The sequence below is a fragment of the Zootermopsis nevadensis genome, unplaced genomic scaffold (assembly GCF_977971745.1).
Source record: "Zootermopsis nevadensis isolate Lab colony 2312 unplaced genomic scaffold, Znev_1.0 Znev_ptg000003l, whole genome shotgun sequence".
Classification (NCBI taxonomy): domain Eukaryota; kingdom Metazoa; phylum Arthropoda; class Insecta; order Blattodea; family Termopsidae; genus Zootermopsis; species Zootermopsis nevadensis.
Window position 1 is genome coordinate 1,903,535 of NW_028259135.1, and position 12,993 is coordinate 1,916,527.

The 12,993-nt window shown below is 37.8% G+C and overlaps 1 protein-coding gene across 50 annotated transcripts in view; it reads right to left on the bottom strand.

Annotated features, from left to right (window-relative positions):
* The window catches only part of Dscam1 (Down syndrome cell adhesion molecule 1), a 183,743-nt gene that overhangs the window by 108,910 nt on the left and 61,840 nt on the right, over positions 1–12,993 (bottom strand). For 5 of the 50 annotated variants that reach the window (XM_087360689.1, XM_087360740.1, XM_087360826.1 and 2 more), the window contains exon 7: positions 10,328–10,451. The exons of 31 other annotated variants lie outside the window; for them this stretch is intronic. In XM_087360689.1, coding sequence (XP_087216815.1) covers positions 10,328–10,451 — 124 coding nt within the window. Of the gene's footprint in view, positions 1–424; positions 549–4,357; positions 4,482–6,119; positions 6,244–7,918; positions 8,043–10,327; positions 10,452–11,385; positions 11,510–12,993 lie in introns of all 50 variants that reach the window. 14 more of the 50 variants (XM_087360624.1, XM_087360781.1, XM_087360802.1 and 11 more) reach the window with 5 other exon arrangements.

Genomic DNA, 12,993 nt, shown 5'->3' on the forward strand with positions numbered 1-12,993 from the left:
ACACATTATGAAAAGAATTCTTCCACAGGCATAAAGTTTGGGACAACAACATCAGAGCATGGTATAAAGCTTTCACAGCAACTAATATTAATAAAATCTTCTTGGCCTATCAGCCATGTCAGTTGTCTAAAAATCACTGATGTGTCTTTCAGGATCTATCTCTGTCACCATTATCAGGGCTGCATAATAATGTTGGTAGATAACAGAATTTTGGAAGAATAAACTACCATGAAGGTGGGAGCAGGTTGTTTCTCTGAAATGCTGACATCACTCACAAGTCCACATGGATTTACAACCCAGATGATCAACATTTAATATTTGTGTTACTTTCTCAGCTAAGTGACCACATTTCACAACCATACGTGACAACTCATAAAATGACTGAATATTAAATTGATAATTTTAAAAACTGTGGCCTGCTTACCTAGATGTAGGCACAGGGTGCCCCTGAGCCTGACACAGCAGCCCAAACCCAATGCCAGAATGTCTCACAAATGAAAGAACTTTCGTGTCACTTGCAAATGTTGGTGCTTTGGCTCCAACAGGCTCTGCGCACAAAACAAGGAAATTAGTGCGCAGACCCTGAGAGTGCATATCAACAGGAAGCCAAAGAGAATTGCAGTCATGTACGCACTTACAGGAAGTTCAAAATACAAGTCAGTTGCATAGGCTGCATATCCCAGTGCGGGCAGGTAATAAATATTTTGTCATATTAAAGTACAGTATGAGCCAACTCATAAGGAGAAAATCATCTGGAAGTGTTCAGATATGTTTAACGTCACATAACATTTCTGCATAGGAAAATAAGAAAAGCTAGAATCTATAGTAAAAGCAAGAAATTAACTAAAATCAAAATATGAACTGTTGGTATCTTTTTTTGATTCATATGTTACTTAATGATTGTGTTGAACTCCACAGCTTTTATAGCATTGAATTAACTGGGAAGATGATCAAGAATAATGAGAAGATAAGGTTTTGGAAGTGGGCAGTGATAGCCTATTAGATATTAACCTGAAGGGACCTTTTTTTTTTTTTTGTAGTGTTCTGTCTGCCGACAGGTCCATATGAACAGGATCCTTCCATCCTTTTCTCGGACTGTGACCTGTTCATATACGTTCTTGGCAGATGATCCAGAAGTGGTTTGCCATTGCCTTCTTCTGTGTAAGTGTGAATGGAGTAATTGTTGGGATACCATGGAGAAACCGGGGAAGCCCCCGGAGGAAAACTCCGTGTTGCCTAGACCACGGCCTTGCCCAACACAAGTTATAAATTCGGGCACCACCGGGAATCGAACCCGAGACCCCAGGATTACAAGGCCAGCGTTCTAACCGCTAGACCACCGTGGCACTTCTGAAGGGACTGCAGAATCCCTTTAAAGGCCTGTCAGGATAGCTGGTGGTCTGTCTGATGTTCAAAGTGAGTAGGAAAAGTCAAGAGGATTACCGCTACACAAACTGGACTGGTAACCAATATTTTTTGCACTACACAAACAAGATTAATTCAGCTTATTTATTCTAGTCTGCAGCCATTTTAAGTGAAGTTCCATCAGTACTTTCCAAGACTAAAACAGTACTCTGAACATGGAAAGTTTGGAATACCATGATATCATAAGAAGGGCCATGTCAGGAAAGTCACCTACTTCTCTCTGCACAGGCCCGAGTTCAATCCTAAGGCAGTCCATGTGAGGTTGTGAGGTCTGTAATAGACAAAGTGGCAATGGGATAGGTAATCCCCCTGAGTCTTTGATTTTCCCCTGTCAGTATCATTCCACCAATGCTCCACATTTACTCACATATCATCTGGGCGATGGACAAAGGGCCTATTACTGGCCACAGTTCCACAGGGACATAGTCTCACCCTCCATACAACAACAAAATTTCAGAATATATGTGGCTTGGAAATAAATATCCTGCTTTTCAGTACACCATACATTTATAAGATATTAACATGAAACCTAACAAGTTCTTTGATATTCTGTTTTAACTATTTAACTAAGAAGAAGTTCTTATTAGAATGTACTAAATACTGTCCTTATAATTTCATAAAATAAACAAAGTATATGTAAGACTTGAGGTTCTCACAGCGGTGAGTATGAAGATATCCGTCTTCTGGGTTATTGCGCTGTGTAGTCTGGTCGATGTTAACCAACGTTTCAGAGGTCATACTGCCTCCGTCATCAGGGCGATGAATATGCCAATAGGGTGTGAGGAGCTGGATTTATAGGCCGGGAAGTGAAAGGTGTAGCCTGCCCCGAGCCAATGGTAGCAGGTATGGGAGTGGACCAATGGTAGCATGTGGGCGAGAGTGGGAGGGGGGAGAAAGTAGAGAGAGAAAGGTGAGTTTGGTTGTATGGATCACACCCTATTGGCATATTCATCGCCCTGATGACGGAGGCAGTATGACCTCTGAAACGTTGGTTAACATCGACCAGACTACACAGCGCAATAACCCAGAAGACGGATATCTTCAAACAAAGTATATTTTTGACAAGATACTCGTACAAATTCTATTCTGTCAGCCTGAAACTTACATGTCTTCAATCTTTTTAATATTTATGTATGATATTCACACAATGTTACTAACTTACCTAAATGTTGGGACTGGGAAACTTTGAGCCTGACAAAGAAGGGCAAATCCCTCACCAGCTGATCTGACAAACCAGCTCCCCCTCATGTTGCCACTAGAAAATGTTGGTGCCTTCACTCCTACTGGTTCTGAATGATTAAGTTATACTTAGTAATGACGCTACACCAACAATATCCAATAGTTTCAAGACATTAGTAAAGGGTTTACAGTAAAAAGATGCAGTATCTAAAACTTCACGACTCACACAAGTCTTCGCTCTTGTGTAAAAGATATAATTTGCCTGTAAATGCAACATATACTCTAATGTTTGTTAACTCAATACACATTTCAAGTGAGCCTAACTTACCTAAATGTTGGGATAGGGAAACTTTGTGCCTGACACAGAAGGGCAAATCCCTCTGCAGATGACCTTACAACCCAACTGCCTCGCACGTTACTACTAGAAAACAACGGTGCTTTTGCTCCAACTGGTTCTAAACAATTGAATTAAAATATAAAAACATGTCTACCACATATATCACACTGAAATGTTGGGATAGAATGCTGCAGAACCCAACTCAAAAATATCAGACGAAATTCATCACTGACAACAGAAACTAATTCAATGGTGGAAACATACAAAAACATCCTGATTACTGCACAAAGTTCCCTTAAACTACACCAATTCAGAGAAGGCATTCAGTCAGGGACCTATTCAAACAGCAGTACCAATAACATAATATTTCATCACTACTTCTCACAAGACATATGCCAAATGTAGGACACTACATTAACTTGGAAGAATCATATTGATCTACTTATTAAAAAATTGAGCAAGGCTTGCTATGTAATTAGAAATATGAAACCATATATGTCTATTTCAGTACTAAAGACAATTTATTATGCTTTCTTTCATTCCTTAATGAGCTATGGCATCATTTTCTGGGGAAATTCATCTAGTAGTTACACTATTTTTCTCCTTCAGAAAAAGGCAATTAGAACAATGATGGGATGTAGCAATAGAGTATCGTGTAGAAATATATTCAAAGAATTAGATATCTTACCGTTGGCATCACAATATATATTTTCTTTATTATTGTTTGTATTACAAAACAAAACTCTTTTTCCATCAAACATTGACTCTCATACTATTGATACTAGACAGAGACAAAATTTGTATCTACCCCAAGCCAATTTAACTACTTATCAGAAAGGAGTTCACTATGCGGGTATAAAGATATTTAATAAATTACCCACAGAGGTTAAGAATACCTCAAATAATTTTAAAAAGTTCACGGTTGCATTAAGGCATTTCTTAATTACTCACTCGTTTTACACTGTGGATGAGTACTTAATTGGATAACTATTGTAATAAAAATACTAATTATATTGTCTTGAATTTAGTACGCTGCTTGTCTAGATGTAATTTTTTAATGTATGTATTTTATGTTTTTATACTTGAGTTTGTGACGTGTTCTATATCCACTATTGGATTCTTGGAACTTGTAAATAAAAATAAATAAATAAATAAACAAGCAATTGTTAAGTGGACTAATGCCTGTCAATGTGAGTATGTCAGTCAGATAGAAAAACCTCAACATCAAAACCAGAAGCAAGGAACATGCATGGCACAAATTAATATATGTCAAAGGGATAAAACTGGAATAATTCACTTAGGCAATATCTTTAAAAATCCAGAATATCTGCCTCCCGAATAATCAGAAACTTAATAATCTCTCTACCGCTAGCATTAACTTCAAATATCGAAACGTGTTCATGCTTTATACCATACCTAAATGCTGGGACTGGAAACCCCTGAGCTTGACAAAGCAGTCCAAAACTTTGGCCCATGTATTTGACAAACCAGCTGCCCTTGGCATCACCAGAAAATGTAGGCACCTTTGCCCCAACGGGTTCTGTATTGACATTAATATTCTAATATTAGGCTGAACAAATAAGTGAAGACCACTTTATTTCACGGACACAATGCTGGCATTTCATAACCACATACAAGGATAGTGAATTCTAATTAACAAATGAAAACCTGACCCCAACACCCATTCTTATTGATGTTTAATCTGATATTTAGATTATGCACCACTGAAAGATCTGTGATAGGATCAACCTGAATGATAAATGGGGGATGACTGTGGAAGCAGTCACTGTATGCAAGACTTTCTCATGCCATACACTGTTGAAAATATTAGCCCAACAGTCAAAGAATCCTTCCATAATACTCGCAAAGAACTAGTTCTCCACCATTCACGATAAAAGGTGATTAATTCTAAATATAATACAATATTTTTGAGAATGAACTGCATAACAGAGAGAAGTGTAAGGGAAAATGAAAAACAGATAGAAGTAAAGAAAGGAAGGAGAAAAGAAACAAACAAACAGGATGTTTGGTGGTGTGATGCTATAATATATACTCCTCACCCATTGAGATTTTAAACTCTCATTGTGATGAAGGCGTCAGTCTTCTGGATTGTGATGTCATATGGACTTTAGGTGGTTACCAACATTCCGTAGTAATGCATCATCTCCATCTTCAGGTCCACCATTGGTAACCATTTACAAGACCACACAGTATCACAACCCACAAAACCATAATTAACTTCTCACATGTGATTTCAAACATGTTATGGCTAGAATGCCATATATATTCTGTTGATGTCAAAACTCTCCAGTACAAAATATAAAGATCTGTAAGACTTGAGGTTCTCACAGCGGTGAGTATGAAGATTTCTGTCTTCTGGGTTGTTGCGCTGTGTAGTCTGGTCGATGTTAACCAACGTTTCAGAGGTCATACTGCCTCCATCATCAGGGCGATGAATATTCTACACAGCGCAACAACCCAGAAGACGGAAATCTTTATAAAGATCTGTTTTGCTCCTCTCTAACAAACACAGTTTAACACACAGCATTAAATCCAAAGCATTCAAATCAAGTAAGTGACTTTAGATTAGTGTTTCTGAAGATGGTTGTCTTCTGGGTTGTTGCACTATGTAGTCTGGTAAAAGTTTACCACGGTAAACTTCTACCAGACTACACGGCGCAACCCAGAAGACAGCCATGAAAACCTCAAATCGTACTTAGTGTTTCTGAACTTTCTTCAGTTTGAAGATATCCGTCTTCTGGGTTATTGCGCTGTGTAGTCTGGTCGATGTTAACCAACGTTTCAGAGGTCATAATGCCTCCGTCATCAGGGCGATGAATATGCCAATAGGGTGTGAGCTCCTATTGGCTCGGGGCAGGCTACACCTTTCACTTCCCGACCTATAAATCCAGCTCCTCACACCCTATTGGCATATTCATCGCCCTGATGACGGAGGCAGTATGACCTCTGAAACGTTGGTTAACATCGACCAGACTACACAGCGCAATAACCCAGAAGACGGATATCTTCATACTCACCGCTGTGAGAACCTCAAGTCTTACATTTCTTCAGTTTATGTACTGCTTGGTCTCATAAGTGAGACTTCATGTGCCCCTTTTCAATGAGAACTTAGTTTTATTTCAAAATTAGATGTAATCATGTATCATAAGTGCCTTACCTAAATGCTGGGACAGGATAAGCCTGGGCCTGACACAGCAGTCCAAACCCATGACCAGACTTTCTCATGAATGAACCACTTTTCAGATCAGTTGAAAATGTCGGAGCTTTTGCTCCAACGGGCTCTACAGGAAAGAAATGGCTCATGTGGCAATACATACTCCAAAGATTACATTTTGAAATATTAACCCTGTCTGCTTCAAAATCAGTCAAAAGTGGCTACTCTCCATTTAAACAGAATAATTGCTTAAGAAGACCTATGAGAACTAAGCTCCAACTTTCACTCACAGATAATATGAAGAGATGATTTAACTAAACAGAGTGTTTGGATGGCTAGCTGTCAACTGCAATGCAATGGACAATAATATGAAGTACATTACTTTGCACAGTGTTGGAATGATGTAACGGTTAGGACAAGACATCAAGACAGTTGACTGATATTACAACACCTAAGTTTTATGCATGAAGATATCCGTCTTCTGGGTTATTGCGCTGTGTAGTCTGGTCGATGTTAACCAACGTTTCAGAGGTCATACTGCCTCCGTCATCAGGGCGACGGCAGGCAGGTAGGAGGCAGTATGACCTCTGAAACGTTGGTTAACATCGACCAGACTACACAGCGCAATAACCCAGAAGACGGATATCTTCATACTCACCGCTGTGAGAACCTCAAGTCTTACATTTTATGCATGAAACTTCAACTGAATCGAACACACGAAAGAGGAGGTTCATGGGACTGGATACCCCTGAGGTTAGCACACCAGAGGCAGACATCAGTTTAACTTGATTAATACAATGGATACAACAGAGAGAGATGGCACATTTGGAAGGCAAAAAGTTCAAATTGTGGTTGAGGGCTGGCTAATCTGACAAGTTTCTGAAGTAAATTATGCTGGGACAGAACCACAATGGCTTCCTCCCACATCCATCCCCATTCATCAATCTTAACTGTTTCATTTTTGGTTATGTAATTACAATATTTCAATTGCACAGGCTGTAGAGTGAAGACGATCACAAACTGCAAGAAAATCTTCAGATTGTAGGGACTTGACACAATAAATGAAGAAGATTTTCTATGCTGGCAAACACTGCAGTTGCCACCTTCAAGGTAAATGTATTTGGGGGGTAAGGAAGCCTTACACAGATCAGGTTATAGCTGATTAGTGGAATATAAAGGACATTGTTGGTGGAATTAGATGAGTGAGGGTGCTATCCTATCAGGAGAAAGCACATGGTTGAGGATGGGAGATGATAAAATATGTTTCAGCAACCACATGGTTAGGAAAATAGTTGACAGAACTCTCTAGTGGCCATAAAGTCCTTTCAACACTTTTCTCCTAACCATGTAGTCACTAAAAGCACAATAAGAATGATTTAACACTTTAACTGCTGGCCTTAAGTACTTAATGTTGAGAGTGAGATGAAGATCTCACTACTACTGCACTGAAATATTTATGTCTACATTACTTTAGAGAGGACTCAATGCAATTTTTTAATACCAAAGTTATGTAAATGAAGCTCTGTCTAAGGTACCTACAAAAGGAGTCACCTTTGCTACAAGAATAACACTGTGTGTAGGTCTTCAAAAATTCTACTATACCTGATGTTAGAATCAGAAATAGTTACAACCAATTATACAGATGGCAGAAGAATTCATATACTGTGTGCAAAATCTTATTACTATAGAGTTGTGCTGAGGGTCGTAATAAATTTACAAAGTCCACAACATGCCTAGTTAATATATAAAGAATCATGGTTGTTCCATGTTAATACCATGCAATACAAAATTTGGCATCTTACCTGAATGATGGAGGGGGGAAGCCCTGGGCTGGACAGGCTAGTGATAACTTAACACCAACGACCTGTTCAGTTGTATATATTTTGGTGAGGGGAGGAACTTTAGGTGCAGCTGAGCCCACTGGTTCTGCAAGAAGATTGCAATTCTGCCTACTAGCATCCTCCTCCTTTACACTATGATTATGTTAGACACTGTTCATTTGTCTGAGGAATACTTAATGCACACATCATCTCTACATCAGGTCTACTCCCATTTCTGACAATTGTTTGTTATTATATTTATTTATTTATTTAGTGTTCTGTCTGACGACAGGTCCATATGAACAGGATCCTTCCATCCTTTTCTCGGACTGGGACCTGTTCATATACGTTCTTGGCAGATGATCCAGAAGTGGTTTGCCATTGCCTTCTTCTGTGTGTGAATGGAGTAATTATTGGGATGCCACGGAGGAAAACTCCGTGTTGCCTAGACCACGGCCTTGCCCAACACAAGTTATAAATTCGGGCAGCGCCGGGAATCGAACCCGAGACCCCAGGATTACAAGGCCAGTGTTCTAACCGCTATTAAGTAGGATTTGAGCTTCTCACAGTAGTGAGTATGAAGATGGCTGTCTGCTGGGTTGTAGCACGATGCAGACTGGTAGAAGTCTACCTCTGAAACATTGGTAAATTTCTATCAGACTACATGATGCTACAACCCAGAATGCAGAAGGGAGCCATCTTCAGATAGTTTTATTGTTTTTATTTATGGCATTAGCGCTATGACTTGGAGTACTGAACTTGTATGCTAACCACTTAACCATAAAGCAGCAAACCAATACCATTCACCTCAAAAATAATAATAATAATAATACAAAACATATGTTGGTATGGCCAACTTCTGAGATGTCCTGTATATTAAATATCAGACAGTGAACAATGTAAAACATAATTATGGTGTAATGAATCAACCACTGTTATTAACCTATAGAGAAACGTCCTCTAAGTCAGGTATAAACATTACTCTTGTTTTTAGTGGAACATTGGAAGGGACTGTGAGGAGTTGCGTTCTGATTTGTGGTGCAGACAAATGGGAACCTTGCACTTCTCAGGGTAACTACCTAACCCAAGGAAGGAAGTGTATGAATTGTGAGAAAGACAATGTGTTTCAAAAAATGAGAACAAAAAAGGCTGATGGAAGAGTTGCAAAGAGACTTGTTTAAGTATCAGGACTCTTATCCCAAAAGTGTCAGATAAATAATCCTTATGACAGTAGATGCTAAAGTAGCTGGATGACTGATTCTAATGTTATTTAACAATGCTGTTCCAAGTACATAAATTATGTTAATGTAATGAGAAGTTGTCACAAAAGATGAGTGGGTAAATATCTGGAATGTCACAGCAGTGGCTACTTCAAGAAAAAAATCTCAAAACACTAGAGGAAAACCAACCTCTCATGCTTTCAGAAGAGTGCATATTATGCAGGAATCAACATTTTCAACAATCTACCATCAAATCTCACAAGTCTTGTAAATAAGAAGGAGCAATTTAAGGTAGCATTAAAAAGATACTTAATTACACACTCCATTTACTCTGTCAATGAATTTATGTTGTTTACAAATAAGTGATAAATTTTTCTTGTGTGTAATGGGTAGATCTATTTGTAGCTTATCATTTCTCTAGGTGAATACTTTGTTTTTTATTATGTGAAATTTATATAATAGTACGAATTGTACTTTATAATATGTATTGTATTATTATTATTTTTATTATTATGACTTTTTCCACATCCTATTGTCATCTGACTGTCTTATGGATCCATGGAATGTAAATAAATTATTATTATTATGGAGAATCTCAGTCTGAAATTAGATTTTGAAAATATGGCTCTTATCAGGTCTGTTTCTTTTATCCAAACTGAAACTGTGATGAATTGTCAAATAATTTATCATTAGTCCTGTTGAGATGGTTTCTCTGTTTCTGAAATGTCTGTAGTATTACTTTTCTTTTCCAAAACGTTGTCAAACTAATCATAACATCACAATCAAGTAGTCAGCACTCCTACTTCATATCCAGGGGTACCAAAGTTCAAACATCAGTACAGAGATGGATTTTCCTGACTAAATTTTTCCATAGTTTTCATCAGTCCTCCAGGCAAATGACTAGATAATTACTTATATCATGCCAAGACCACACCCCTCTTTGCCCTTTACAAATCATTACTCATCCTACAATTTGATGCTATACAGTCCGAAACACAGGCACTGTTATTAAGTAAATCACACAAGCCTCAACTAATTGCCATGAAAGCCTCAAGACTTAAGAATTATCACTTCATTATTAATTACAAACTTTGCTGACAGTCATGCAACAAAACACATGAAAACTAGAGAGGCAAACAGTACCTTACAAGAAAAATCTCACTACACTGACCTGTAAGTGGGAACAGGAAAACCCTGCGCTGGACAGAGTAATGTAAAACTTTGATTTGATTTAGTCTCAAGCCCTTGTGTTTTAGCCACAGATGAGAATTTTGGAACTGAACCTCCAACAGGCTCTATGAAATGGAAACGAAAACAATTTTTTGTACTGAATGTATAATAACCAAAGATGCATAATAAACGTATTTTGTCACCTTGCGAAGTCGTACTGCAGCAAACCACCAAATACTGCTAATTCTATCACTGACATAAGAGAAAACAGTTGGAAAAATACTACCAACACCTTGACATAAATAATGAAAAGGTAAGCTAAAACAAAGTCTGTTAATTGTAATGACTGTTGTTAATGTCTGCTCCCCGTTTCACAAAATAACCTCATGCAAGAAACTGTTTTTTTTTTCAAGTCCAACTTGCAGAAATTGAATAATAGACAAAGGAACTCCATGAATCAAAAGGTATTGCCTTATATCAGATTTAAAAAGCAAGAAACAGTAAAGTGCCCTACTGACCTGGAAGATGGGATGGGGAACCCCTGCGCTGGGCAGAGTAACGCAAAGCTCTGGTTGGACTTTGCCTCAAGTCCTTGTATTTTATCCACAGAAGGAAATTTTGGAACTGAACTCCCAACAGGCTCTATGAAATTGAATTGGAAACTGAATTTGGATACCAAACTATATCACTTCTGCTTAGTGATAATTCAATAATACTGAGGGGCAGAATATGTTTCCTAATGTTTTCTACAACATTCAAGCTGTCATAAATGATTTATTTTATTTTTTTACTAAAACATGAAGAAACTGTAGAAGAAGGGAATACACCAAGTGCAATCAGAATTTAAAAATGTATGATTTGGTGATATAATACCAGCATTTAGCTGGGAAAAACAATCAACGTTTCACCAAAAGTATAAACAGGGCACTGTACCTTCCAGAGGTGAAAGAGGAGTGCTAGACATTATGCTGCCTTAGATATTATAACCTTAAGGAATAAAAACTTCAACAAATGTGTGAAAAGATAGAGACTCAAGCAGCAGCAGCATTAAGTGCTTACCTGTAAGTTGGGACAGGAAAACCCTGCGCTGGGCACAGCAATGTAAAACTTTTATCTCTGATAACTTGGAAACCCCGCACATTATCCATGGTTGGAAATTTTGGTATGGAACTGCCTACTGGCTCTATGAAATTAAAGTTAAGCCAATCAGAATGCAATGCTGTCTCACCTGAATGCTGGAACAGGGAATCCCTGAGCAGGACAGAGCAAGGTGAAATTATTATTCACTTTAGCTTCGAACCCCCGACTTTTGTCCATGGTAGGGAATTTGGGCACAGAACTGCCAACTGGTTCTGACAGGGAGGAAACAAGGAATCAAGTTAACTCTGAAATGCTCAATATCAGATTAATAATTATGCAATTTAGCTATCAATTTATGTGCATAATTAAAATACCAGAGATTCCCACGATATTAAATTTGAATAACACAACCTCAAAGTTTTCTACAACACCATGTTTGTAATTGTTAACATAATGAAAAACGGTTCCCACATAAATTATTCAAAATTTCATATGGCATCCAACTGGAGGCTGACTATAGATTCTGCATGCCTTCTACAAAAACTACCTTAACAAATGTTTTCAAAAACCTAGTACCACACAAAATTCCTGGGTCCTACATCAAGTGTCATTATTGTCACTTCAACATCAGAATTTTTCACAGCTCCCACATTGGTATTACTGATGACAAGACATAAACTATACAAGTGACAAGGTGTCCTCTGAAGTTCAAACATTTTGTAAAACTGGTTATAAAGTCACTGGAGGCAGTAAAGACACGAACATGATGATAGCACAGCATTATCCGGATCTAGTCAAAATGTGCTTTCCTTGTGGCCTGGAAGGTGAGTTGTTTCCTAAATTTTGTTCCGATGGTATGTTTTAAATTACCTTTCTCATCTGTTGTGCTGGCTGCCAGGACATTCTTACACCTTTCTTCCCCTCCTCCTTCACCACCACCCCCTCCCCCAGCATTACTTATTATTCAAATTGTTCTGGCTTGTACTTCATTATTACTGTGCTCATAACCTGTAGGGTGGCAGTGGCTGGTACAGTTTGCCAACAGTGTCTACGCAATGTAAAACTACGCCAAGATTAGAATTCACAGGTGTAACCATACGACTGTGCTGTGTGTTACGGCCCTCTGTGACTGTGTAGATTGGACTCCCTTCTGATAAGTTAACTCTTGAAGTTACACAAAATATTCTATATTAAAAATATATTAAAATTGGCCGTCAATCACAATATAAGATAGTTAAAAGATTAAAATATCATTTTACGTTCCTTATCGAGTACTCGATTTACATGTGGAACATTTACGACATGTTTCGGCTATATATAGCCGTCATCAGGTGTTATATTATAAACTTTTTAACTGAATTACTGATTTTTACTGATATTTAATGATCAAAAAAAATCATTAAAAAAATCAAAAAATCATTAAATATCAGTAAAAATCAGTAATTCAGTTAAAAAGTTTATAATATAACACCTGATGACGGCTATATATAGCCGAAACATGTCGTAAATGTTCCACATGTAAATCGAGTACTCGATACGGAACGAAAAATGATATTTTAATCTTTTAATTATCTTATATTGTGATTG